General features: G+C 42.1%; 2 protein-coding genes across 7 annotated transcripts in view; one reads left to right on the forward strand and one right to left on the reverse strand.

The window, feature by feature from the left end:
• Positions 1-15715, reverse strand: part of LOC115362316 (serine/threonine-protein kinase WNK2) — a 52756-nt gene extending 37041 nt beyond the window's left edge. For all 4 annotated transcript variants that reach the window (XM_030056196.1, XM_030056194.1, XM_030056195.1 and 1 more), the window contains exons 1-2: positions 15185-15715; positions 14020-14850 (exon numbers count right to left, since the gene is read on the reverse strand). In XM_030056196.1, coding sequence (XP_029912056.1) covers positions 14020-14670 — 651 coding nt within the window. In that variant the 5' untranslated portion in view covers positions 14671-14850; positions 15185-15715. The remainder of the gene's footprint in view (positions 1-14019; positions 14851-15184) is intronic.
• A 136-nt stretch (positions 15716-15851) lies between these two features.
• Positions 15852-27717, forward strand: LOC115361723 (ninjurin-1). 3 transcript variants are annotated; one of them, XM_030055309.1, is made up of 5 exons: positions 15852-16047; positions 16204-16325; positions 22942-23179; positions 25749-25939; positions 27518-27717. In XM_030055309.1, exons 2-4 carry the CDS (start codon positions 16287-16289, stop codon positions 25913-25915), a joined length of 444 nt encoding a protein of 147 aa, XP_029911169.1. In that variant the 5' UTR covers positions 15852-16047; positions 16204-16286; the 3' UTR covers positions 25916-25939; positions 27518-27717. The 3 variants fall into 3 exon arrangements, with proteins under 3 accessions (XP_029911169.1, XP_029911171.1, XP_029911170.1); XM_030055311.1 differs by having other exon boundaries at positions 25773-25939; XM_030055310.1 differs by having other exon boundaries at positions 25773-25907.
• Positions 27718-27822: the final 105 nt, after the last annotated feature.

Raw genomic sequence — 27822 nt, forward strand, 5'->3', positions numbered from 1 at the left:
CCCCAGCCCCAGCCATCCACAGCTCAGCTTGGTTCAGTAGAATGGGCTCTCTGCAGGACTGAATTATTCATAGGACTTCAGTACAGTGCAGTGAAAATCCCCTCCACCTCTCCACAACACACACACACACACACACACACACAACACCTGATATGCCACACACACGGCATGCTTCATCATCACATCACTTCACTCAGCAACACATTCCATCATAGCACATTTTTATTTATTGCCAGTTCACAAGCCTTTAAAACTGATTTTTGTGTGTGCTGCACTGTTTCCTTCTCACATGGAGATTGCTATGGTTGAATAATTAAATAGACCAGCTATCACCAGGATATGTTCATTACATTCCACCGTTAATTTTGTCTGTTTCTGTGAGGGGTGGGGCCATACTTCTAACCCATGATTAGTGCTGCGCATTTGAGTGTACATCTATTCAAGTTTATCTGTGTGTGTTATGAAAGCTTTTGCTGATAAGATTCTGAAAATGGAAATCCCAGTAAAGAAAAATATAAATAAAAACACTGGCACTGCCTAGAGCAAGGTGCTCCTAAGAGTGGGGTCAGTGTTGTAGAGAGATGGTGAGGAACAGATTGAGAGGGAGCTGTTACTGAAGTGTTTCTGCATGTGTGAGGGATGTTTGGAGATGGGGAAGGGAGTGGTTGGTGCGAGGGGTGCAGAGAGGAAGAAGGATTGCAGATATGGGGGAGGGGAAGACAGCAGAGGGGAGTGGGCGAGAAAGCGAGCAAGGAAGTGAAAGAGATGGAGAAAGATGGAAAGAGATCGATGAACTGTAACCTTTTGCTGCAGACGATGGTGGGTGTGACCACATGGCTGTGTGAGTTTGTTCTCCCCCTGGGAGCGCTGTGGTTGTCAGCCCTCCATGTCTACTTACGTAGGGGAAACAACATTAATTTACAGCCTCAGCGCTCCTGGATAAATTGAAGCTGCGCACAACAAGAGAGAAATCATATCTGACTTGTACCACTCTCTGAATTACTCAGACAGGACATCCCATGTCAATTCACTTGACAAAGAAAGGTTTAGACACTCACTGTCTCAGATGTTGCTAACCTTGTATTAGAGGTTACAAACCGATCTAAAAGGGCTCCTCGCATATCTTTATATTGGCTGAATGGATATTAGTCAATTAATTTGGGCTAAGGTTGGATGTTTTGATTTTAATTTCAGATGGTTCCATTTACCGTTAATATTAAACTATTACTCTGATTTGGACAGGCTTTGTCACAATTAATAATTAAGGTACAAGGAATCCAAAATAAAATATCACAAGCATCATATCAAGCTCTGAATCCCACACTTCTGAGTATTTAACAGGACAGTAAAAATACAGTTTCATTATGAAAAGATGCATGGAGCATAATTTCTAAAATATATATACTATAGGTAGATACCTCCCTATATCAGTATCGATCAGTCATAGATAGATAGAATATTGATTATTGTTTGAAAGAGGAAGGAAATACAGATTTGATTAGTTCAAGAGTTTAAGAGTCTCAGTCTATTAAATCATTGCAACACCAATTTTGTCAATTAGTTGTTGCTATTGTTACAGTTTGGGCCAAGCACTCACAAAGAGCTGTGTATTTGAATATTTGTTCAACCTCTAGGCAGCTTCACCTACTGGATCACAGAGAGAAGCTCCAAGACAACGCCATATTACAAATGGGGGGGAAAAAAAAGTTCTGGGAGATTTATTTCTATTATATAGAAAAACAAAATGACCAAAATCACCATATTCAAAAAGAATAATATGTGTGTCTAAGTGTATAGAATTAAATATGAGCAATTCAACTCCATCTTAAAGAGGTTGTTGGCTGTTGTTTTAATCTCTTATCTTAATTTCGTGCGCCAAATCAGAGCCATAGTTCTGAAACTACTGATGATAACCAATTAATACTTTTACAAAAAAATTGCCTAAAACCTTTTCTAGTCAGGGCTTGAGTGATCTGAAATGGAACTGAAACCAGGAAAATAGATCTATCAGCAGAGTAAAAGCTACAGCATTAAATCCTTATTATGGCAGTTTAATTACATGCTCAGAAAAATCAATGGTCAACTTGGTCTTGCTCTCTAGCCTTGTGTTCCCAATTACCATTTCCTATTCTCCCCATTAACCCGACCACCTCCTGATCCTTGGTTAACAAGGAGAAGATTAGAAACATTTGGGCTTAGTTTTATGTAAATTCTAAGAACAATAGTGTGACAGGGATTTTCATTCATTTACATTCACCAGCAAACAGTACAGCAAAACCTGGACCACTAAACCCAGGGTTCTCTAAATGTGTCACAACATTTCGATCAGGAGATTAACGCCAAGAGCAATGGTTTATAAAACAAAGAAATTATAACTTGCCTTTGCTGAAATCATAAAGATATTCAAAGGCTATGAGATGCTCAACCTTCACAGATGTGCACACACTTTTGATCATGTTGAAACTACATGAAACCTCAGGGTAATGAGGCCCCAATACAACTTTAACACTGATAATATATTAACTGTCCACTAGTAATGATAATGATACTTTTTTGATCTTGTAAGGGAATTCTGTTTTCACTTGTCCCACTCCTGGGACATCAGAGTGAAGGGCCACTAAAAGGTAGCGCCTGTGGAGCTGGTTTGGATTCTGTCACTTGCTCAAAAGGCACCTCAGCAGGGTGGATGTTTGCACAGGACTCTAACTGAGGTTGTCTGGTTCAAGGGCAGTCTCTTTAACCACTTGGCCACCCAACACCCATCCCCAATAACAGAGCGCAGTTGCAGCATTTCCACTGTGGCTATAACAAAGGCTGGTGCGGGACAAACCACGAGCCAGCAGACTGCTTCCAGCTGAATTGTGTCCCATCAGTCATGGATTGCAGGAGGATTTGGCCAGCAGCTGTGCCAGGCAGCCTGTTATCTCTATTTCAGTGTTACAGGCTTGTGATGCAGGCACTCTAAAGCCAAGCTCTGCTGTAAATGGCACATTGGCATCCAGTGTGCCAGAGTGAAATATTTAAGATGAGGGCAAGCTGGTAAGACTGCAGCACTGGAAGGCCAAGAGAAGAGCAATCGTGTGCATCTATCCTCCAGCCTTAACAAGTCTCAAAGATAGGGTAACAAAACTAAGATAATGTCTGAATAACTCAGACAACAGTACTAGTACACCAGTGCTATGTTCAGCCTATTTTTAATTTACAGCTAAAAAAAACTGTGTTCTGCTGGTTGGGTGTCTTGGGAGGTAGCTATAAAAGAACAAGGGATGAGTAAGGAGATGTTTTAGGGAGGAAATGTCTGACAGACACAACCACACCCAGAAGTTAAAAGGAAGTAAAACACAACCAAAAGGAGCATTATGTCACAGTTGGTCTTATCTACATTACATGGTTCTTTTAGTGCGTGAGTGTGTCTGGGTGGATGGGGCAGTCTGGATTAGGGGATATAAACTTCCTGTAAACCTCTTTCCTGTCACATACAAAATGCGTAGGCATAAACAAGCAGTTCCTTGGACACACCAAGACAAAGCAACACAAAATTTGTGATTACAAGCTCTCCTCCTTCAAAGACTAATGCTGCTTATGCAATGGTTTTGACAACTGATAGGTCATGCTCTGACAGAAAGAGGGAGGGGGAGAGGAAGGGAGCAGTAGAGAGAGAGATCCCAAGGTATTCCAAGGTTTGGTAAGAGAATGCACAATAGAGGAACAGAGGTCATTTTGGATGCTAGCAATCATTCTTCAATCAGATCCCATGCAAAAATCTCTCCAATGCATGGGCTTCAGTCTACTGCCTGTACCAAGAGCTTGGACAAGGCCAGAGAAAGAGGCAAGTTTCTCAGACTGAAAGTGCATTGACGCACACTAGCGTCTCCTGTTACTATGAATGGGATCTACCACATCACTATTACAGTACGCCAGTCTGCTAAAGATGAGCACACTGGAGGCCCTTTCACACATGCCGTCTATCCCTGAAATGTTCAGGAACACTTCCTGTATAGGGTCATGTGTGAATGGGAGTGAGGATCGATACTCAATTAAATCTGTACAACAAATTTCCCACCTCAAGACTGAGTAACTTTTGAAAATGCTGGTAAACCTGTGTTGTGAATGAAAGCAGTAACATTGCAGGGATGGGCACATCAAGGCTTACGTCTGTCTGACAAAAGACGCTTTCAAATGGAGAGAGTGAACCAATCACAACACCCCATTGGTTACACATACATCTGGCCTTGACCCGTCTTTTTCTTCTTCTGTTGAATTTTGTGACATTGAAATCCTTAAGTGCTGAATTATTGTCATCTGCTGGACTGTCCCTCGTCCAGTATGTTCCGACATCCCCATTATATGTGTGAAAAAGCATAACACAAATGTTCCTAAATGTGCTGCATATGTGAATAGCGAAAATCAATAGCGGTGCCTGAGAGATTATCCCAGTAATTTACCGTAAACTATGTATGAAATAGGCTTAGGAGGACCCAGACTGTCTTCTTGGACATTTGCTCTAGTACTATGATCTAAGAAAGCTTAGAATGAGGTACATTTAGTTTAAAAATATCATTCAGTATGGGCTAATCAATGAGATTTGTCTTGCCTCTTTCAACGAATTACCATTAATGAGAGTATGCCTGACTGATAGATGACGGGCTGGGGTTGAACATCCTGCTAAGTGTTGGTGTTGATTCTCAGTGGTCCTCTCAGGTTCAGCCTGTAACAGGCCCAGAGCCCACACTGAAATAACACAACACCAATACAAATCAAGCTATCAGCCAGCCAAACATCTAATTTGAGGCCCACTTGGGGATGAAAGTAAGCTATCTCACTGTGATCCTGGCTGTCTGAGGACAGCACCATGGACACATCAAGGAAGAATAAGCCATCTTGGTCTTGGCTTTACTGTTTCGCATCACTAATGCTCTACAGTGAACCAGGACACTGAGTGTCCAGCAAAACCTGAGGCACAACAGCTGGTGGTGACATCCTTAACATGGATACCAAACACAGTTGCTTGATGATAACACACAGACACCCATTGTAAAATCCACAGATTAGCTAACAGAGTCAGCTGGGAATAGCTCTGGTGCTATGACACTCAGGTTGGCCAATTCACCCATCTGCTCTGGACTTGAGACAAATATTCACAAGTGTGCACAGTGTCCATTTAAATGGCTAAATTTTAATGAAGCCAGTGTGGGCTGGTGCAGGCCAGAAAAGTGACTGTGTGTGGAGATTTGGGCAGTCTGAGGCATGTGACTCTGTTCTCAGATCGCTGAAGGTTAGGTCTAGGATTGAGACAAGCCACAGCAGTGTGATGTTCTGGGCAGAGATGTACAGAGCTGAACTGGACAGACTGACCACTACGCCCGCCCCCATTTTATCAGCAACTGCAGTGTGGGGGCACAGAGCCAGGGAGACAACCTTGATTCAGCATAATACCCTCCCTCAGACACAACACAACAAAGGCGACACACACATACAGACACAAAATACCAGTTGGGATAGATGTACATGGTGCACATGTAGCATATCCAACTGATAACAACTTCATCTTGACATCACCAGGGCAAAAAACAAAACAAAACAAAAACAAAAAAACTCAGAACAGAACATGACTACACAACTAACCGATATCAAGTCTTTGAGTAAATTTTCTTACACAAAGGCTAAATGTCTGTCAACACAAAAGAAAATACCAGCTTACAGTTAGACTAAGTCATAAGTGTCTCAGTCAGGCCATTTGTTTATCACATAGTGTTACGTAAATGGCTTAGTAATGTAGAAATCAACTTGCCTGTGTATTAAAAGTAACCCTTGTCTTCATACCACAGTGGCTAAGTAAGGGGCCAGAACAGGATGATGAGGTGCTCAAAGTTCACACAAATAACCTTCCTAAATTCCAAAAGAGATTACCAGTCCTAATGAACTATTGTGACACTAGCTATTATTATGGTACTCAGAGGCTACTTATAGCTACTTTTAAAAATCTTCACAAGTTCAGTTACAGACTACGTAAGTGTGTGCTCGGCAAGGGTGCGTCTCTGAAGGTTGATCAGTGAATCCTGGTCTGACACATGAAAACAAACCCAGGATAATACTATCACAACCAGCCACAGTGGTGAGATTTTCAACAAAAATACATTTACTCATAAGAGGTGCTCATTCACATTCCTGAGTTTTGTTTTTAACTGTAATTTGTTTGACCAGTTATTTCATGATTTCTGCAAACAGACCACATTTGGTGCCTTGCTCATAGTGTCTTCAACTGTAGTATATGGTAGAGATAGACTAATGCGTATGGGAATATATTTAAATACTTACATGTCAAAACAAATGTATCATAAAAACAGCAAAAAGTCAGAAATATAACTCTATATCAGATATATTTGTAGTTATCTGTCTATTCATTTATTTTGGATATATTATTTGGAGAGGTGCTGTGAAGTGAGGCATCTTAATTTTCTTTGAATTTTACAGAAACACTTTTACTGGCTGCAGTCTCAAGCAATTGAATTTTGGGCATTTGACCCAACGTCTTCAAAATGTGGGTCCTACGCCACAAGTGGGTCCCAGCATGGAGACAGATGCGTCATGGGAAGGCTAAATCAATGTATCCTTTTCTTACTAACAGAGGATGGAAATCATGCAATGCAGCCACACAATCTACACCCATCATAAAAAGGTGTCATATAGAAAGTGTGAAAGTGTGATTTGCATATAGAGTGAGAGGGATCAAGAGGAAGTCCCCAAATGTCAAGTCAATTTGCATTTGTTATCAAGCTAAACTGAATCGGCGGGAAAGTTAAAAACAGGGGTGTCCAGTATGAACTGATGACATTCTCCCAGGTTTGCAAGTACAGCACTGACATAGCCCAAGAGACAGACAATATCTTCACAAATCTAAGAAATCAAATACATGGGCAACTTCTTCCATTTTGTCTACCTATGAGAACAAGACTGTCACTATTTCACAAAGTCCTTAGGTACTCTTCCCTATGCACTGCCACCCTGACATAGGCATGAATAATCAGTTCACATTCAACCACAGATCACAAGTCAGACAACCGGTAAGATCCAGTTATGGAAATAGCACAGACGTTTCTGTGATTATGACCCAACCACTGGCTTTGATGGAGGAAGCTGATATATTTATTTCACTCTACACAATGTATCTTATGACAGTGACATAAGTGAATTAATAAATGAAGTATACTTACTAATATTATGGTATGGAGATGGTATATTTTTCTATAACTATTTGCTCATCTTAGGCCTGTTAGGATGTTTGTGATGACTCTGTGCAATAATTTTAAGATGTTGGCCACTTGCTTAATTAGTTTTTACTAGAGACTATTATTTATTATGTAATGTACTTTGTATTTATACACGGGAGGGTATCTCACCTGGACATATTGCATTTTGAAAAATTATGACTTTTAAGAACCAATGGTCATGTGACTGGAAGGTGATTTAGTCACACCTGTGTGAGCTCAGACCATACCTGGGCAAACCTGATGACGCTACAGGCGAAACGCGTTGTTCGCTCGAAATAAAAACTAAGGAAAGTCAACACGGTGTGCGGTAGTCTGTTACTCACTTTTATGATTCTATAGACTATCCTGCGGCCAACCAGCACCCGATCCAAGGCTGGGCATGGATATTTGGACTTGAACTAATAAATGAAGACATTAATAAAATACAATTGCTAGCAGCAAAGCACAGGTTGCCACAGAGAAACAAAGAATGCACTCCCATGACTGCCCGGCAAGACATTATAGTCTGTTCTCACCACAAGGGGCTAAAAAAAGATGCAGACATCTTTTCTGACCAGTCTGTAGAATTTCAAGTTGATCAATTGTTGTCATTATTTTGGTAAGTTTAAGTTTTTGTGTACATATTTTTAAGTGTTAATAACACATTTTTGGCAAACTAAGTATGTACATATACCAAATTTATGTACTTGACAAAGTCTGTGTCAGTCTGACCTCCAGTTCATGAGAAGATGATACAGTGGTAATCATTTAATGTTTCATATTAAAGATTTTAAAACCAGAAAATGTAGATGGGCCAGACATTTTCAGCAGCTGACTGAAAAACCTCTTTTGATGCATTTGGTAACAAAACAATTTAAACAAACACAAATGAATGTAGTTGGAAATAAAATGGGTCACACCTGACCCAGGCATATCAAAAAGTGCAGAAAGATTTTTTTTTTTTTAAATCTATCAACATAACAAGTGGCAATAACTGTAAGCAACAACATACTCTCTCTCTCTCTCTCTCTCTACCAGTATCTCCCTCCCTCCCTCTCTCTATCCGTCTCCGCTGTCTCCCTCGCACACACACGCGCGCGCACACACACACACACACACACACACACACACACACACACACACACACACACACACACACACACACACACACACACACACAAGATCCAGGATAAACAAAGGGAATGTGCTGTAGCACTGTCTTGCTCTGTGCATGATCGCACCAGGGATATACGATTCCAATCGTAAGATGCAATCAAACTGCACTTTCGCGTCTCTCTCCTGTTATGTCTGAAACTTGTCTGGAAAGTTTTGTGTCTCTCAGTGTGATGCATCTGAATATTACAGTCTTTAACTACTGCAGCACACTCATTGGAATTTAAACTCATTAGCGTTTGGAGATAGCAGTAAAGGTATTTGCCAGTCCAGGCAGGGTTAAACCAACAGTTTAATTAACTGATATTAATTTTATGTTTCAGGGTTGACAGAGACATATTTTCAACAGAGTGCAGGTCTACTTGTGACTGTCAATAGTCTGCTATTGTCAATAGACTGGAGCTATTTAGGCTACACAATAACATTGTTATAACTAAAAAATTATAAAATCTCATTACAATTAAAATATTGAAATTTGTATTATAAAATAACCTATTTAATTCAAGCTCAAGTGGGCCACTCAGAAGTCGCTGGATGTGGCCCGCGGGCCACCAGTTGATCAGGCCGGCTGTAGTCTCTATTAAATATGGGGGCTGGCACAAAAGTTGCATTTAACAAAAACTTTGGAACATTCAGCCCACTGCATCATACAGTTTTAAACAAAGCAGAAGTAAAGCCTGTCACTGTAAACATGCATGCCAGGTCATACCTCATCTGTGAGCCCTTGTTTTGACAGGCTTGGCTTCGCATCTCATAGCTACATCGTTCAAGAGGGCTTTTTCTGCACTATATGCAGCTACCCCTTGGAGGAAGAGGTGGGAGGTGGGGAAAGAAGGCACATACTGTCATTCTCATATGCTAATGTGTCACATTTTTCATTACCTGATATTCTAAAGTTGTGTTTATGTGACTCTCGCTGACACTCATATTTGTCTTGTGCTTCACTTAGATTAGCCTTTACCCCACTTTCCAAATCTCTAAATCAGTGCAAAATTGAGTACATGGGTCTGACAGGTAAGCCTACAAAAACTTTTCTGGTTGAGCCAAGAATAAAAAAAAATCCACACCACCTTCCAGTAAACCAGGCCAGTGCCTGTCTCCACTGCTTTAGGCCTAGATCCCATTAACTAGGTATCTTCTTATGTGGCTCAGATAGACCTATCCCTCTTCCCTCAGGGCCCTCGGTTGGCTGAGTGACACAGAAGCTAAGGCATGCCTGGAGATGGGGCCACTGATGAGGCCTTGTTAGTTACAGCTACTAGGTCTGCTTGGCCTTGCCTCCCTGGGCCTCTTAATGCCAAATGGGCAGGAACCAATTACCCACTTGGACATCTGACTTTGTTTTGATTTTTCCATCTCACCAATCAAGGATGGATTGTTGTTTGCCGCTTGCACGTTAATACAAAGAGACAACCCCATATAGGTTACACTCAAAAAACACATTAAAAAATCCAGCCTATTATATGGCTCAATTTGATCCACCACTATGGCAAAATACAATGTTAAGAGGTAAGATCTTCAGCCAATAAGAAGCCCAGCACAATCATGTAAAGTGTCATGTTACTGTGGAACAAGACTGTCCAGCTTTCCAGCCCACGATCTGAGAGACAGGCAGCTTCATTTCATCGCCATGGTGTCATCACTGGCTCTGCATTCAGAGACTCAAAAACCAGATTTAATCTGCAGAGCATGCTCACTGCCAAATACCACAGCCCTGTCTGCAAAAAGTCATAAGTGAACTGTGTCTGTGAGTGTGCACATGGCAGTCAACACACAGATAAAATCTCTACACACAACTAAAAGTAAACTGCTGGAAATCAATGAGTTTCCAAAGTTTATAAACTACATTCCTAGGAACAATGATAGGAGGCAAAAGTACGAAAAGTACAAGAAGTGTTTCTTCTTGAAAGACAATGGGGAAAAAAAATCACAACAGGCATCTCTCTCTGATTATCATCCCTCCCTGAGCCAGGGCCATCTGTGTGGTGCCAGCAGCCTGGGCATGGAGAGCGATGTGGGGGAGGTGGGCATGGGAAGGAGAGGGTGAGAGAAACAGAGAGACACACAGAAGAACAGAGATGGAGCTAGAGAAAGAGAACTAACACGAGACCAGATTAAAATTTCCAGGCAAAAAAGCCATGTGACCACTGGAGGGAGGGAAACAGTGGAAAATCACAGAGTCATATTTGTCTCTCACTGCCGTCCACAAAAAGCTTTACCCCTCCATTCCACCAAACTTCACTGGACAAAACAAAGATAGCATCATCCACATGCACTGCTAAAGATCAGCATAGAAATCTTTGCCGTTCTGATTGCCCAACTTAAGCCCAGCCATATCTGCACTACACTGCTGAATGTGGCAAAAACATCTAGTGGTGGAGAGAAGTGCAGACTATATTCTTGGCTGCAACCAGAGGTCTGTGCAGTGACTCCCAGGACATCCTCTTCCAGGAGCAGCATGATGCACAACAACATAAAGCATGCTGACAAACCTCACTGGGGCTACAAACTGTGCTACTCCCATTAAAGCGGTCAATGAAACATCTCACTTGCTGCACATGGTAGACATAATTCCAGCTTTGGTACACCTGCTCAGATTTAGTTTGTGTGCACATTTAACACTAACTTCACTTCATGCTGCATTATCTAATACCTATACAAACAAGTTGATATTACAAATATTCTTTTGGCCTTTCTGCTTTATTCAATAGTGACAACAGAGAGGAACAGGAAAGGCAGGGGAGAGAAGGAGGATGATATGCAGCAAAGGGTCTTGGCCGGATTCAAACCCAGGCTGCTGCAGCAAGGACTTGGCACCAATACATGGCACATGCCCCTCCAGGCACTCCACTCGAGTGCCCCAACAAGTTTATATTAAGTCACATAGAAACCATATTCTGGTCTTGCATCCATACTTCACCAAATTTCTGCACAAAACACAAGGTTTAGTTGGTACATAACGTGAACAGGCACTAAAAGTGGACCAGGCAGGTTTCACAATAAGAAATGTGGAAAAAGGAAGGAAGTAAACCCGGTTGCATATTTGGAATAGTTAGAGAGGCAATCAGCAGTGAACTTTGTGCTTAATGCTGAGCTATGAAAATGTCCTATTCTTCACGAATAAATTCCAGCCACTAGCCCAACAACCATGGTGTTTTAGTTAAAAAGACATGGAAACAACACAAAAAAATGTACCACTTGTGAAGCATGTTGCTGCTCATTCACTATGAAAGTTTTGAAGCTATCATTTTTATGTGGAAGTGTTACTGATGTAATAGTAGGTCAAAAACTAATAGCTAAAAATATGTAACTTCCAAAAAAATAATAGGATTTTGATATAAAACTAGATCTTTTCTTATTCTTTTCTTAAATTTATTACATTTTTTGGCATATTTTGTTACAAAAGTATACATTAAGGTATGGGGAAGTGCTACCAAGTCATTTAAACTCATTGTGACTTCTATAATAAATTCGGCTAAATCATCCAAGATGAACAGGTCTGGTGTGACTTAACTCAGCACCACTCTTATGTTAATCTGTTTTAAATTATTTGCTGTTAAACAGCTATCCACACACCTCACCTGAGTGGTAAGACAATTCTATAAAAAGGTAGGATTAATCAGCTGAGATCCAGCGGTCCTATTCTGATTGCCTGGAGGAGGAGGAGTCCCATGTGAGACCTGATCGACCTGGCCACGCAGTCTCAATCAATGGTTCTGATGTGTAAAGCAAGCCGATGAGCCAGAGCACACCCTAATTTAACACATTGATTACTTAAGCAATGCCTTTTGTTTATCCAACAGTTTTTAAGCCAGAGTATCAACTCAAAGCTACAAAACCATATGAGAGAGCAGTGACAATGACAACATGAGGAGGAGAATATGGGCAGTTGTATGATGATTAAAATCTGCTATTCACTGTCCACTAGGGGGAGTTTTCATACGTGTCACAGGGAAGTAATAAAATAAAAGGCTTCCTTCTCCATCTCCTGTCATCTGCTGGGTGCAGTTGTGGTTCACTGTCACGGCGCTAAGGGAGACATTGCATTCTTCAACTCTGGTGTAAGCCCACATGACATCATCACCAAAGTGAAGTCATCCTGTGTTGCCGATTGTCTTCACACAATCAGAGCAAACACAGCCATGGCCAAAGGCAGATGCTCAGAGTCTTTTCTGGGAGACATATGACATTGTTTTGTGTGGCATGTGCAATAGGGTTAATTCTTTTATATGCATCAAATGGTCCACATTCTTTTACCCCTTAGTGTCTGCGATACTGACCCGGTGTGTTTTCAGTGCCCTAGGCAAGGTATTCATTGAGGCGACAGGGCCGCCACACGGTTCCCAGCATGCTACAGTGCACGTCAGCTGCTTCCTGTCTGCCTACCTCCTGTCACACAGAGGGAGGGAGGCAGGGAGCAACGTAACTCACAACCAGAAGACACACTGCTGGGAAAAGTGCACACACAAGCATCTCATGCACTGTCCACAACAGTGACAGTACACAGTGCCGTGACATTATCAAATGGGCAAATGATTAGAGTTAAGGCAAAGGGTGCTTGAATGTGAACTGTTAGAACTAAATTAATCTGAACGGTGCAAGAGAATAAAGGGTCACACTAATGGTATTCCATCTACGAGGGGGCCAGTCATGCTTACTGTAGCCCTCTTAAGCCTCCTGGGAGAGAGAGAGATAATCCCTGCTGCAGTCTCCAAAGGACGGAAATAATTAGTTAATACTTACTGCACAGTCTAAGCTGGTGATTTTCCTGTGTCTGTGTAATGCAAGACAAGATAGACTCTCCTTGTGCACTTCAAAAAACTGCTGATCTCTACTACAGTGCCAGCATGACTCTCCACGTCAGCGGCTAATGCTCGTCAATCACCTTTCCTGTGTAAACCATTTAAAATTTAGTGGGAACCCATTTGCAACTTAGCAGAAATCCTCATGGGAGTCCAACTGATTGACAACTCCCGGTAGACATCCTCACCATTATACTGTCATGATGTGTGAACCGTCACTGACAAAGAGAGAGGGGGCAAAGACAGAGAGCTTCCTGTCAAGTCAAGCACTGCCTGCTAACAGAAGTCACTTAGTGGAAAACAACCCACGAAGACAACAAGAGAAAAGACGAGCATTTGTTACACCAAGATGGTGTCCCTACACCCTGATGAAGGCTGAAATGCGTCAGCCCTTTTGATTCTGTCTTTTACTTATATTCTGTCTTTTACTCATACCTGCCTACTTTTCTGCTTTCCAAAATATGCCTTGAACCCATATTTAAAGGCCCCAAAGCGCATCCTGCCAGGTAAAGCGACTCTGTCTTTCACTTTATTCCTCATTTCACAAATTCCTAGAGGAGAGTGGGTGCATATTTTAGATTCTTCAAAAAATCCTGCCCTCCTTACTCACCTGAAAATGTAAGACTGAGAAGAATGATAAGAATGATGTATGGCTCTTTTTTGACTAATGGCAGTATTAAGTGATGTGTGGCTGTTGAAGGAGCGATGTGTCATCTAAAACCTTACACTACGCTTCAGGTGTCACAGAAAATGGGGTGTAAATCAAAATCAGATGGACTGCTTTTGTACTGTACCTGCAGCTCACACCAGGCAACCTCCACCCAGGTCTCAGTGTCCAGGCCCTTATAGACTGTCTTGAAGGACCCTCTCCCCAACTCGATATCAAACTTGAGGAACCTTCCTCCTGGAGATGTGGAAACCGCTTTCATCTCGGCCTCCTCCTCGTTCTCCTCGCTTGCTGCTTTAACAGTGGTTCTGCCACCATGATTGCACGTCACATTCAACACATCTCCTCCTTTCTCCTTCTCCTCATCAGCACTGGCGCTCTCCGTCTCGTCTTTTTGCCCGCCTTGACTTTCAGTGCTGGAACCCTCCTGTATTCTGGGCCTGGTCCCCCGTGTCCTGTCAACTATTGTGCGCAGGTTTATGTTGAGGATCTTACTCCTGTTATCACATTCAGGTGCTTCAAAGGCCTGCTCGTCCGAGTCTGAGAACCACAGACTTCTCCTGATGAATCTCTGATGTACAATCCTCTGATAATTTGAGGTTGGGTATGCACTAGGGTCACTCCCACCTCTTACTACTGTAGAGGAGTCCACATTATTGACATTTCCATCACCGATGCTCTCATACATATTTATGTTGAGTTCACACTGAGAGTTAGGTACGGATGGATATTTCAGTCCTTGGGAGGCCTCTGAGTTTGAATCAGCCCCTGGCTCCATGGTGATTTAAAAGTTCAATCACTTTGGTTTCCAGGTGATATTTGCCATGGCTAGACTTCCCAACACGGAGATTTAGTGCTGAATACCTGCAGCGCCCACTCGGTGACGCAGTTTGCCAGCAAAGGCCCGTATAAACGCTGGGATGGATGACATAGACGAGGTTTCATACGAGCACAACAGCTGCAAGAGAAATGTAGCGATTTAGAGACAAAAAAATAAATAAATAAATAAAATAAAGGACTCCTTGTTAGAAGGGTACTGAAAATTGAATGATGAGGCTATCTGTTGTGGCTTTGAGTGTCGGCTGTTATGTAGACTAAGTTTGTTACCGGTGACAATTAAAAAAAAAAAAAAAGATTGTTAGCTGAAGCCATCATCAGTAAAAGAGCCAGGTGCACCAAACTGTTAAGCTGATACGGACATTAGCCAATTCGGAGCTAACCTTAACGTTAATCACTAAATTAGTACGTGAAGATTAATGTTACAGTTATAGGGAAAGGGAAACACGACTTACCTAAATCAGTGCGGGAAAAGCAGCCAAACAACAACCTGACTGAACTCAAACAGCACCGACAGGCTGGCCAGTCAGTGCTAGTACTGAGAAAAACCTCGCTAACGTTAGCTGACCGTCCACGACAAAAGGTGGACTTTTAAACGCACTATCTGCATATCCTCATTTTCACCGACAATAACCGGGGACGACAGATAAATTCAGGTGCAATACTCTCTCGGTTAACTACACACACGCCCCATGACGACAAAAACGCTGGCGAATGCGTTATTTATCCCCCTCAGAGTCCTAGCATCCCTCGTCTCCTCGGTTGTGGTGTATAAAAAGCGAGGACGGTGCAGTCTCTTCAGGCTCTCTTCTTCATTCCGTGAAGCGTGTAATGTTAGTTAACGACTCGTCCGTTTCGAAGCGTGGGCCGCTGTAGGAAATGGGAGGATTCCCTTTGCTTGTCGTCCCCTCAGCAATTAATTTACGTGAACAACTGTTTCGCTCGTTGCCTCTTCGCCACGCAAGGTTAATATGCCGGTGAGGCGCACCAAATGTGTTTCTCATTCAGCCCGCTCGGTTCCACGCCCCTGGTAACTACCGGAGGTCCGCCCAATCAAACAGCACGTTGTGACAGCCTGGAGAGCCAGGACCTCATGTCGTGCTGGGTGCACCGTCAAGGATACAGCATATTTACCATGAAAAGATTAAAAAAAAAAAAAATTAAATAAAGCCTAAAATTTGTATAACGTCACATGGAAGCGGTCAAAAGACATTTAAATAACCCGTGTAGTTGCTTGTAAAATACCTCTCACGCCTTCCACAGCCTCATGCAATCCCTTTCTCTGTTTCTGAGTGACTAGCAAACAAGAGATTGCTGTGTAAGATGCTTGTATTATTATTATTATTATTATTATTATTATTATTATTATTATTATTATTATTATCATTATCATCATTATTATTATTAGTTTGCCATCACAGTAGGACAGCTCAGCATGTTTTGTTACTCTGCCAAGTATGGGTGTTGCTTGCAGGGCTTGTCTCCACTTCCCGGAGAGCATTACAGCGGTCCCAGACCTGGCGAGTCTAAATTCTCAGAGCTGTAATTTATGGGGAAATGATGAACGGGAACGCCGGCAGAGGAAGTGGCACAGAGGTAAGACACCTGGGGACCATCTTTCATATAGGAAACAAGTGAATCCCATAATCTGCCATCTGCCATGCTATTATAGCTACACGGGAACCGCCTGTGCCATAGTATAGCTTTCTGTAGACTACTGTGGCGCACCGGTGATGCCAGTCATCACTGAGACGTATAGCGCTCCTCCAGCCAGTCATCAGTTAAACTATAGGCGACTGCAAAAATCGTCTATAACTGCATTTACATTGCTCAGAGTATCTTTTGAAATGTTTCAAAGTAGGCTATAGGAGGCAATATTGGCCAGACTGTGTTTGCACCTGCTGTCATTGTTTTCAAATTATCTTTTGGGCTCTGGAAAAAAACAAACTACCTTGAACAAAATACCTTGAAAAGGCATATTCAGAATATATTTTGGCTGTATTTAAAATGAATATAGCTGCATGCAAAATTACATTCTATGGGCAATCGTGTATATAATTTTGTATCTCAACTAATTGAATATATGAATGCATTGCTATGGAAAGTTGCAAGTTACACAAAGAAAAATAACCGTTGCATACATTATAAATATGTTCAGGTAGGTATACTTGGAGTTGAGAATTTTGGCACTAGTGATAGAGGTGATAATGGACAATAATGCACAATGGTGTGCCAGTTTTGGAAAACACAACAATGGCTAAGCAGAGGAAAACTGCATTGCACTGCGCTCAGAGAGAGATTCTTATGTCTGTTGCAGGCATGCCTAATGGGGATGGGTCAGATGACAGTCTGGTTCTGTTGAGGAGTAAAGGATTGCTGGCACCTGAGTGACCTTATGAATAATGAATGCCCCTTTTGTTTCCAGTTCACTGGTCAAAACACACACACACACACACACACACACACACACACACACACACACACACACACACACACACACACACACACACACACACATTTTACATGATCATAATGTCACCCCACTTCCTCCTCTAACACTTTGGAATGTTGCAGGGCAATTACTTTGATAGAGTGTTTATTGTGTTTCATGTGGTGGTTAAAGTTGCCATTTTACACGTTATGACAATATAATTCAGACCTGCATCCAATCTGCTGCATCTGTTTTTACAGGGCAAGGAAATGGGCTTTATTGTGTCATCTCTACAGTTACAATCCTACCCCTGTACCTCCATTTAATTTCAGGGAGATGTGTGTGTTTGAGAGAGAGAGTCAGACAGAGAGAGAGAGAGAGAGAGAGAGAGAGAGAGAGGGGAGAGAGAGAGAGAGAGAGAGAGAGAGAGAGAGAGAGAGAGAGAGAGAGAGAGAGAGAGAGAGAGAGAGAGAGAGAGAGGGAAACCCTGGCAGTGAAAGATATTTCCCTATGACTGTCAGAGCTCAGCCAACAAATGCAGCATGGAATATCCTTACGCTCCATAAAATCAGCAATTGGCGTCATTTACAATGTGCCTCCAAACAGTGACAGTCAATAAGATAAGAATCAATCTGTGGGTGTTTAGTGGTGTGCAGACATGCAGACCTTCCACAGCCTTTTAATTCCTCTGCTGTCACATTCCTGAGCTTTCCTAGTTTGTTTTGTGTCTTTTTGTTTTTCCCTCTCTTGTCTGATTATTAGGCTTTGTGTCGCAACTTAATTGTCCAAAATGAGCGAGTGTTTCATTGTCCATGGTGTGCCATAGTGGGATACGGAATGCACTAGGAGAGCTATGTTTGCAGTGTGTGAGGCTGTAAAGCTAAAAGCCCTACAGAGAATCATGTAAATTAGATTTACAGTTGGGTCGATCCTCCCTTGGAACAGGGCCAGAGTTTGAGGTGAGTGAGAGAAGGAGCCTGCTGATGGGTCATGATGGATGGAGAGCAAAGTGCTGATGTATAAAGAGAAAAAAAAAGACTAAAGGGAAACACACTTCCTTGCAGTTGCAGAGGCCAGTTCATTTGTTTCTTCATCACACTCTGAACTAACAGGAAACTGAATTATACATGCAGGGTCCCACCATGCCTCGATGCTGTGTTTCTGCAAACAGCTTTCTGCATGTTCTCTGATACAGATCTGGAAAGAAATCGGCCATAGCATACTCCCACAGTAACTGACATGCCAGTATTTAGCTTGACTAATAACGTAACTGTAATCAATTGAGACTATAGTGTGTATGTGTGTGTGTGTGTGTGTGTGTGTGTGTGTGTGTGTGTGTGTGTGTGTGTGTGTGTGGGAAAAGCTTAGAAGTAGGTGTACAAAATATTTTATGAGGACAAGAAGTTGAATGGGTTCATTTCTCTTGCTTGACAGTCAGCCAGAATTTAGCAAGCCTTAGAAAGAACACAGTGAAAAAGTGCTGATATGCCTCAATTAGGTTTGAGGTTTGGATTCAGTCTCATCAATGGACCTTTATCTCACCAGCAAGAGATCACTACCTTTAGCAGTGCCTCATAGGGTCTTGTAGATCAAAGCAAGTGGCCTACTGTGCTGCAACCAGCTATGGGGCAGTTGTTCTGACAGTTACAGTATGTATGATGGAATCGGTGCTGTACACCAGTGGGGCTGCAGTAACACAGCTCCATTCACACCTGAGTGAAAAGGTGATGGGTTGCTATGGAGGAGAAGGAGTACAGAGTCTGACACAGACACCAGATGACTTTTTTTTTTAACCACTATCCATTACCCACGTAGGAAGGAATACGCCTCTTTTGGCTGACTGTAATGATCTCTGTTTTAGTGACACCTGAAATCATCCCTTATCTGATTCTGGGGATATGAGGTTGTTATTGTTAGATATCGGATCTATTTATGATTCCACAGTTAAGGCCTGAGATGCACTCTTAGCTATCACCCTCCCCATCCACCCAACACACACACACACACGCCCTCCTCCTATTCTCTCTCCTCAGTGAGTCCCATGAGTCTGTTTCATACAAGGAATGCACTTTGAATAATTCATCACAAAAATAAGCATTGAAAACTAGGACCAGTAGAGAGCAATTGACTTAATGAGAACCTTTGGTCTTAGGTTGGGCAAAATAACAATGGATCTGTAGTGGCTGGGTGATTGACGAGCTTGCCGCTTCTCAAAAATATGCGAATGTGGGCTGTGTTCCCTGTTTTTCAATTTGAAGTTTATTCAAATGAAGGCTTGGATGAGATGTATCCTGTAATTTGGGTTTTTGAGTGTGTAGCGAATTTTTTTGCACTCACGGCTGGACAATGTGCTATACTGAGGCCTGTATTCACAAACACATCTCTATAAAGTGTTCAACACAGCTTCCTCTGCTGTGATGAATTAGTGGTGATCCTAGTTTATAAACTCAGCAAATGACATCAGCGGACAGCGGGACTATTTCAGGCTAAAAGCTTAGACTAACATCACTCTGGGGTAAGTAACCTAGTATATACTGTGTTGGAAGAGAGGGTTGTGCTTCAACAATATGATGCTCAGTGGAGTGCTAAACCCAAAATCAGATGGCCATATTCAAAAAATGTTAAAAGGTAGTACATTCCAAATTTTTAAGGCAAGGAGACATACTCACATTCCACATGTTTATTTGGCTCACATCACACTAGAAAATATGTATACACTATGTGGCCACTTTAAGTCCACCTTTACAGTCTAATACAATTCAATACAACTGTTCTGCCATAAAGTTTACTTTTATGATGCCTATAATTTTCAGCTTTTCTTTTTGTCAATGTAATAGAGGTGTTCATTCAATTATATGTTTGGCACTGAGGTCATAGTTAGTGTTGCTGTTGTACTGGACTGCATTTTATTGGGAGGAGTTTCTAATATTCTTTCCCCTTCATGTATATAAATAGGGAGGACAAAAAATTAGAAACACCTTTCAATATAATGTAGTCCAGCACAAGACCTCTGCAAACTACAACCTCAATAATAAACATAAAATTAAATTTAGAGATTCTCCACAAAGTCAACAAAAAAATGAACATTATAACCTTTCTTAAAAGGTAGAATTTATGGCAGAGCTATTGCATTGAACTGCATTAGATTGTATTGGTGTGTCTACTAAAGTGGCCACTGAGTGTATATACATATAACATACAATATACATCACATAATGTCAAGAAAGAGCACTGTACATTTGTTAGTGGTTTGTGTAGAAAATCGTGTCTGGACATACTTACTGCACTTTTAAAGACACACCATTCCACCCTGTGATCTTGCAACAACCATTATCTCACTAGGTCTGTTGACGAGGCGATAAAGGGCTTTCTTTGAAAAGCCAGCGTTCAGTGTTTGAGAGCAGAATGGGTGACCCTGACACGTCATGACAGTGGACCATTTGTGGCATTTGGAACAAGCCACTGTCACAAGGTTGCTTTACCACGTCACATTGCCTTCCTTGTGGAATGTAGGGAAATATGTTTTGACAAGTGTGTTTAGTCCCGGTCATGAGTTGTTTTGTGTGTCATTGTGGATCTGGAATGAAAAGGGTTTGGTTGGTTGGTTGCCTGTGCAATGTTCACAAAAGGCCAAGCCAAATAATAACATCTGAAGTGATGGGTGACCTGCCAAATGAAGAACATGACTGGTGACATGCAGAGAATGTCCTAAAAATGGCGTATTAAGAGAATTAAGCATGGCTTGTCAGGTAGATATCTCACAGGATTTAAACAACTTATCAAAATAATTACTACTCACATGCTGCTAACATACTCCCACACACACACACGCCACCATTACACCACCATCCCTACTTACCCTCCTACATCAACTGAACAACGATACCATGTCAACTGATTGTTGTGTATCTCTTAAGGGCATGGTAATTCAGCTGTACCCTGTGGCAAATTAGAGGCTGCTCCTCTTTTCTCTCCCCAAAAGCACATTTCCCAACTGTGCTTCCGCCCCCCTTGTCTCTATTCCTGGAAGACGGTCCATACTGACTCTGTGGCTCTGATTCTGACAGTTTAAAAGCCTGCTGTCCACAGCTTCAGGGGTGGGGCAAGTGAAAAAGGGAAGGCGGCATTGTTGAGGATGAGATTGACACCATTGCTGATCATTTCATGTGAGCAGAGAGTGGAGTGGCCTTGACCAGGCCATGTCCTCATGGACAATGCTCAGCTGTTATCCAGGTATTCAGTTGGCAAGTCCAGATGGGCATTCATTCAGCAGCAGTGGTTCCTATTAAGAGCTACTTTGATCATGTTAAAACAGAGCAATTTCTTATTTATCAAGAAGATGACTTAAACCTGACTCCCATGCCAGGAGTCATGGCCAAGTACATGGTGTTCCCTTCAAGGTTCACCAGGACAGATTGGATATGTGGGGTGGTGTGTGTGTGTGTGTGTGTGTGTGTGTGGTGATGCTGGGGGAAGGGGGGCGTACGGCTGATAGCTAATGGAAGAGCTAATCTTACATTACATCATCATCACCACTCGTGATCAATATTTAAAGCAAGTGACTGAACTGCCTAACACAAGTATCCTGTCATCCCATGGTATTATTATCTTCACTTTTTCTCTGTAGAATATTCTTTAAAACTAAAATCCATTTTCCTGAACAGACAATTAGCCAAGGCTGTGGTCACTTTAGTCTAACTGCTTTTAGTAATCCACTAACAGTTGAGATGTAGCCTGTCACAGTGATTTCGAAAGTTGGGTCAATACCCAAAGGTTGGTCATGGAAAGAGTAAACTAACTCCCACTTGATGGGCACCTATCCAAAGGACATTACATTGTGTTTACAATTTGGGCATGGGTAGTCTTCTCTCCCTGCTGACTGACTGTTTGTCCCCTCTCAAGTTGAAGTCCCTGCAATTTAAGTACTACATCAAATACTGCTTGCAAGGGTCCATTCTGTTGAGAGGGCCTGAAACATCACTTTTTGGTGCACTATTTATAAAACGTGTGTCTTCAGAGAGAGTGCTTCAAATTATCAGATCGAACGGAAAAAGCTTAAATTCCGAAAAAGTTTCCCACCAGGACATGACCTAACGGTCACAGTATCACTCTCTACCAGTATGTTTATAAACACAGGAGAGACACGCTGCTTTGATTTGAAACGTCAACAAAGAGTTCAGTGGAATTATAGTGCAGCCCAGGCTTACAGAAACACATATCTCTGCTGTCTAGTGAAAACCTTGTGTCAACTTTTCTGGAACTGAGAAGTGCAGCCTTTTTTTCAGCCTGACCACCATGCATTTCTTCTGTTCATCAAAAGGCTTTAGAAAGGGTTTCATAAAACTGTGTTTGGGAGAACGTAGAGGAGCATGCAATCCTGAAATTAAAACCTGAAAATCACCAAGATTACAGTAATGAGGTTTTTGCGTGACAAAAGCAACACAATGAGCTCATAACTCTCTGAAATGAAAAACTTTGCACACTTTATGTGTTCACTGAAAGCCTGAATGGCAAGCCTTGCACACTGTATATGGATATGCATGTTCACCACATCTTAATGGAAGTGTTAGTGTGTCAGTATCACTTTGTCCTAGTAATGGGCTTGTAGTCAAAGGTCATTCTCCCATAATGGCTGGGTGTTGGACTAATTGGCTTGTCTCAGTTAGAAATCAAAACACAGTACAGGACATTACTGCCTTACTTCCACTGATAAACTGGAGCATTATCTCACAGCCATCTCTGTGCCAGTTAATTTCTGTCTTCTCATGTCTTTGTCCCAAGGCCCCCCATCCGGATGACTGGCCCATCAGCCCCGTCTCCCTGAACATGAACCACTATGCCAATAAGAAGAGTGCAGTTGAAAGCATGCTGGATGTGGCTCTGCTGATGGCCAATGCCTCCCAGCTGAAGGCAGTGCTGGAGCAGGGGCCCGACGTCTCCCTTTACACCCTCATCATCACCCTAATAAGCATCTCCCTCTGTCTGCAGGTCGCTGTCGGGGTCCTGCTCATATTCATCGGTGAGAGAGTCAACAGTGCCAGAGCCTTTTTGACATACCAGAGGTGCCTTTGTTTGCTGTTTATCAAGCTCATCAACCTCCATTGACCTTTGTGGTTCATCTTCCTTGTCCTCTCGAACAGAGAAAATGTAACCTTCCATCTGCCACCTCTTGCCCTGTAGTACACCCCCCCTCCCTAACACTGTCAAGTCCACTGTCTCCTGACAAACAACCCATTACCTCCTGGACCCTAGTCGTAACCATAGCAACCAGGCTGGCCACCAGGTCAGAGTTCACTGGGTTTTAGTGCTGCTGTCAGCACTCATAGGAGGGGAGGGAGGGTAGTTTAGCTGGATGTTGTTGTGTATGTGTATGTGTGTGTACATGTGTAAATCTCCATGTGTATGCAAGTGCCGGAGTAAAACAAAATGTCAAAAAAGCACCTAAACAAAACTAAAAAGTACCATCTGTTCACACTTCCTGTAATATGAGGGGCATGTGCATTTAGCAGACAACATCATCTGTGGCTGACAAATCAGGAAGATGGGCTTGGATGATAAATATCAATGTTGGCTGGATTGCAATTAATTTCCCTCTGACAGACTGAACTGACAGTGAACTTTAGCCGGGTCAGTATGTTAGTGGATTAACTCATCTCTCAGACATGAGTGTATGAGGGAATCTTTTCATGTTTTCACGATCCTCCTCATGTTTTTAAAGAAGCTATGATAAAGTATCTATATGTAATTTTCCTTCCTATATTATCACACTATATGTATCTGGTTTAGCTTAATATCTTCAAAAGGTATATACTATGTTTCTGTTAACATCTTCCCAAAGCAAGCAGTCGTATTTTAGAACTCCAATATCATTTTTCCCTACCTTTTATCCCGCCACTGATTTCCATTCATTTTACTACGATTTGAAAATTTTATTTCAGAAAATTCAAACTTACTTCACTCCAGCATTTTATCACCATAATAAAGTCATCCATGTTTGTTTTCCATGAAAGCAGCAGAACTGTTCTGTTTTGATGACTTGAAATTGGGGGAAACGTCTCTCTGTGCTGGGAAATCTGTCCCCAGGGAAGCGTTTGCTTTACACGGCGAATGATCACTTCCATGGTTCCTGAATGGCAACTATTTTGTTTATGGTAGAAGCAGAACTTTATGAGGCGGGAGTTTCAACCAAAAAATCAAATTTGAAAATTGAGGGATTTTAATTATATATGTTGTGAAATCTTTAGTACCCATGCATGATTTGCAAAATGGTTTGTTGTGATTTAAATGTGGATAAATTGTTGTAAATGGGCCTAACATGAAAAATCAGTGATATGGTCCTTTCACTTTTTATTTAATATAATCAATAATAGATGACCATTTAAGTACTTTGCCAATTTGTGTTTGATTTAGTTCTTGGATATTGTTGAAATTAGTCAAACCTCTTCTTCTTTGTTTCTTGACATTTCAACCTGGCTATTCTTGAGATGGCACAAAAATAGAGAGATGCCAACTATGTTAAATAACACTAACACTATATAGATTCAGAGTAACAATCCACTATTAGTTATATCCAGATATCATTTTTACATTCAACTATGCACTTTAAAAAGATCACGTTTCAGAAAAAAAGGTCAGTAAGCATGTGAGAGTCACCACTATCCCCCATATCCTCTGGAGGCCCCCTCCCCCCACAGCCCCTTGTCTCCCCCACATATCCAACACATATCATCCTCATCTCTTTTCTCTCCTCGCGTAGTGCCTCCCCTCTCATTTCCTCTGCTCAACAGTTTTGATCCCCGTTGCCGCCCCATGCCCCCCCACCATCTACCTCCCCCCTTCCCGTGGATTCAGCTCTGTCTCTATGTAATGGAGCTAGTGGTGCGTGCTGTGAGTGGCCTACATACCACCCCCACTACCTCCCAACCCTGACCCACTCAGGCAGCCACACAAGTGGGGGTCCTTGCGCCATTTAACCTCTGCTAATCTGCCCACAAACATACACGTAAAGACACACGTACGTACACTGTGTGTGAGCACAGTCACAGCCACTGTGCAGCCTCCCACACACGCACGTTTCCTTGATCACTCCTCTCTTTTACATTATTTATAGGCCAGGCCCTGTGATGATGACTGCACGGATAATTTGCTGTGTCATGTTGAAATCATAATGTTCTGTGGAAGTCAAGGTTGTATTACCACCACTGAGCACAGACTTGCCAAAACAGTGTTAAACGGTAAAAATAAGATTGCAATACTTTATTAAATCCACTATGATAGATTATAGCTTAAGAATGATAAGGTTGTCTCTCAGATATTTTATGGAGTGGTTAAAGTAATAAGACACCCTCTGTTTTAAACAGCTATCTGTTAGTGTCAGAGGGAAACTAATGTGTTCCTGTAACTTCATGTTCCTGTTTTGCACATAAACATTTGATAATCTGCATTTGGATCACTCATGGACATTTGATAACTCCTCGCAAAGAATAACATATTGTTGACAGCGACTCTGTGTGTCATGGCGATCTGTCTTAAGCTGATATTTGATACAACTTTCTAACTGAATGTGTGTTTGTGTGTGTTGTGTAAAGTGTATTTCCTGGTTTCGTCACCAGTTCGATGGAACGTGAATGATGAGCGAAAGCACTGGAAGCTGAACATTATGGAAAACGTTGCCACAGGCCTGGTGTTTCTCATAGTGGTAGTCAATGTCTTCATCACCGCCTTTGGAGTCCAGAGGCCTAACAGCAGTGAGTGACCAGCGAGTGCAAAACACACTCAGGTATTCTCCCTATGTTTACTAATTTGAGAATCATATTCATTCTTAACTTTCACTCAAACTCCTCCCTCGCTGTCTTTCTCTGTCTCTTGCTACAAACAAGTATTTTTTAAACTGTCTTACCAGGCATATTGCACTTATAGACATTCTCATAGTCAGCATGTTTTTGGTCCCATCATCTCCTGACCTTATCTGTCCCCTACCTGACCCACAAACACACTGACCTGTCCAGGGCCTCGGAGAAATTTCCACTAGAAAACAAGTCACACAAAATCCAACTGCTGTTTATTTACCAGAAAATCATTGTCCTCCACCACTACAGGGATAGAGAGAACGAGAGACAAACAGTGGTAGAGACAAAGGGGTCTGGTACGTAAACAACACAGCATTTGTTCCTCACGGACAAACAGGAAAGTGGAGACAACAACAGTCAGGGACATGTGACCTCATGCTGTCTGTCTCCTGAGTTACCCCCAGCATTGACCAGACAGAAATGCACACCTCTACACACACACACACATACACACACACACAGAGTCACAGGTACATGCACATACTTTTGTGCACGCCAGAGGCTGGACAGGTTTCAATTTTTAATAGTATTCATGAGGCCGAATCAAGACGTCATGGGATCTTCCTAGACAGCTTGACCCTGGAGGTTTGATAGTTCTGCTGAGCACAGGTATGGAGACCAGGGTGTGCCTCCTCTGACTCAAAACCTTGACCCACTTCCACAGGTTAAACCCCACCGACAGATCTGCTCCAAACCACAAATGTTATGCATAACATTCAATTACAACAGTCTTTAGTTGTGCCATGTCTCTGTGCTATGAGTCGAGCCTTGTCTGCGGTTCTCTGGCCCAGCAGTTGGTGACTCAAAGAATCATACCCAGGCACAACTGCTCGTTAAAATGGAGGCCATAATTAGACAGTGTTTCAGCACTGTCACTGAAACCTCAATTAGAGCCCAAGCATTTAACGCTCATTTTATACGCCTCAATGGTTTAACACAGCAATATAAGACAATTTAAGTACTGGCTTTACATCTTCTGTGCAAGATTGTTTATCTTCTAAGTGCATGATGAATATCTTAAGGTCTGAAACTATCATTTCCATGCGTCTTGACAAAGCATCTTTCAAATGATGAACTTACGTCACAGTTCTATCCTTTTTGCTCCTCCACAACTATCATTCGTAACCGTGGAAACAGCCAGATGGGCCACAAACCAGATTGATGACACACACAGCTCCTCTTAGGGCTGATCCATAGAGTGATATACAAAGACATAATGTATCTCTTTGGCTCTGACATTTCTGGCTCTATCTCCCTCAAGTGCAACAAACTGGCTCTGTAGGGGGTCTAACATCAGAGGATGCAGTTATAATCAGATGATCGGCGAGCAGTTTCATGTCTTTTGAAGCAGTGCTATTCATAGCTCTCTCGTGGGAACCTGGATGCCGGTATACCGCCTGAACAATCACCCTCGTGACACCTCCAACCCCCTTCTGCATCTCCCCAGCCCTCCTCTGTTTTATTCCATCTCTGATCTATGTATCTCTTTTTTTTTTTTTTTTTTACAGAGAAAACAGAGCTGATAATGTACTGCTAACTCTGACAGAGCTGCTGAGTTTGCCCACCTGAGATCTACCTCAGAACTACGCACCATATCCTCGCTGTGTATGTCTATCATTCTGGTGATTCATTAATTTGAGACATGCTTGAATTGACTCTCGGTGAATATGAAATGGCAAGCCTACTTTTGCTTGAGCTGTCAAATAAACCATTTAAAATGCTGGTTTTACTTTGGCTCTGTGCATTTAGATGGTGTAACAATATATTGTCTCATGATACTTCACAATGCAAAAATGTGGCAATGTGCTTCATC

Source organism: Myripristis murdjan, chromosome 7 (genome assembly GCF_902150065.1).
Source record: "Myripristis murdjan chromosome 7, fMyrMur1.1, whole genome shotgun sequence".
Lineage (NCBI taxonomy): Eukaryota > Metazoa > Chordata > Actinopteri > Holocentriformes > Holocentridae > Myripristis > Myripristis murdjan.

What these genes read in the sequence shown, in the direction of transcription:
- LOC115361723 (XM_030055309.1), top strand. Translation starts at nt 16,287, where the DNA reads ATGATGAACGGGAACGCCGGCAGAGGAAGTGGCACAGAG. An exon ending in GCAGAGGAAGTGGCACAGAG is followed by an intron (nt 16,326 to 22,941) that starts GTAAGACACCTG and finishes CTTTGTCCCAAG; the next exon opens with GCCCCCCATCCGGATGACTG. An exon ending in GGTCCTGCTCATATTCATCG is followed by an intron (nt 23,180 to 25,748) that starts GTGAGAGAGTCA and finishes TGTTGTGTAAAG; the next exon opens with TGTATTTCCTGGTTTCGTCA.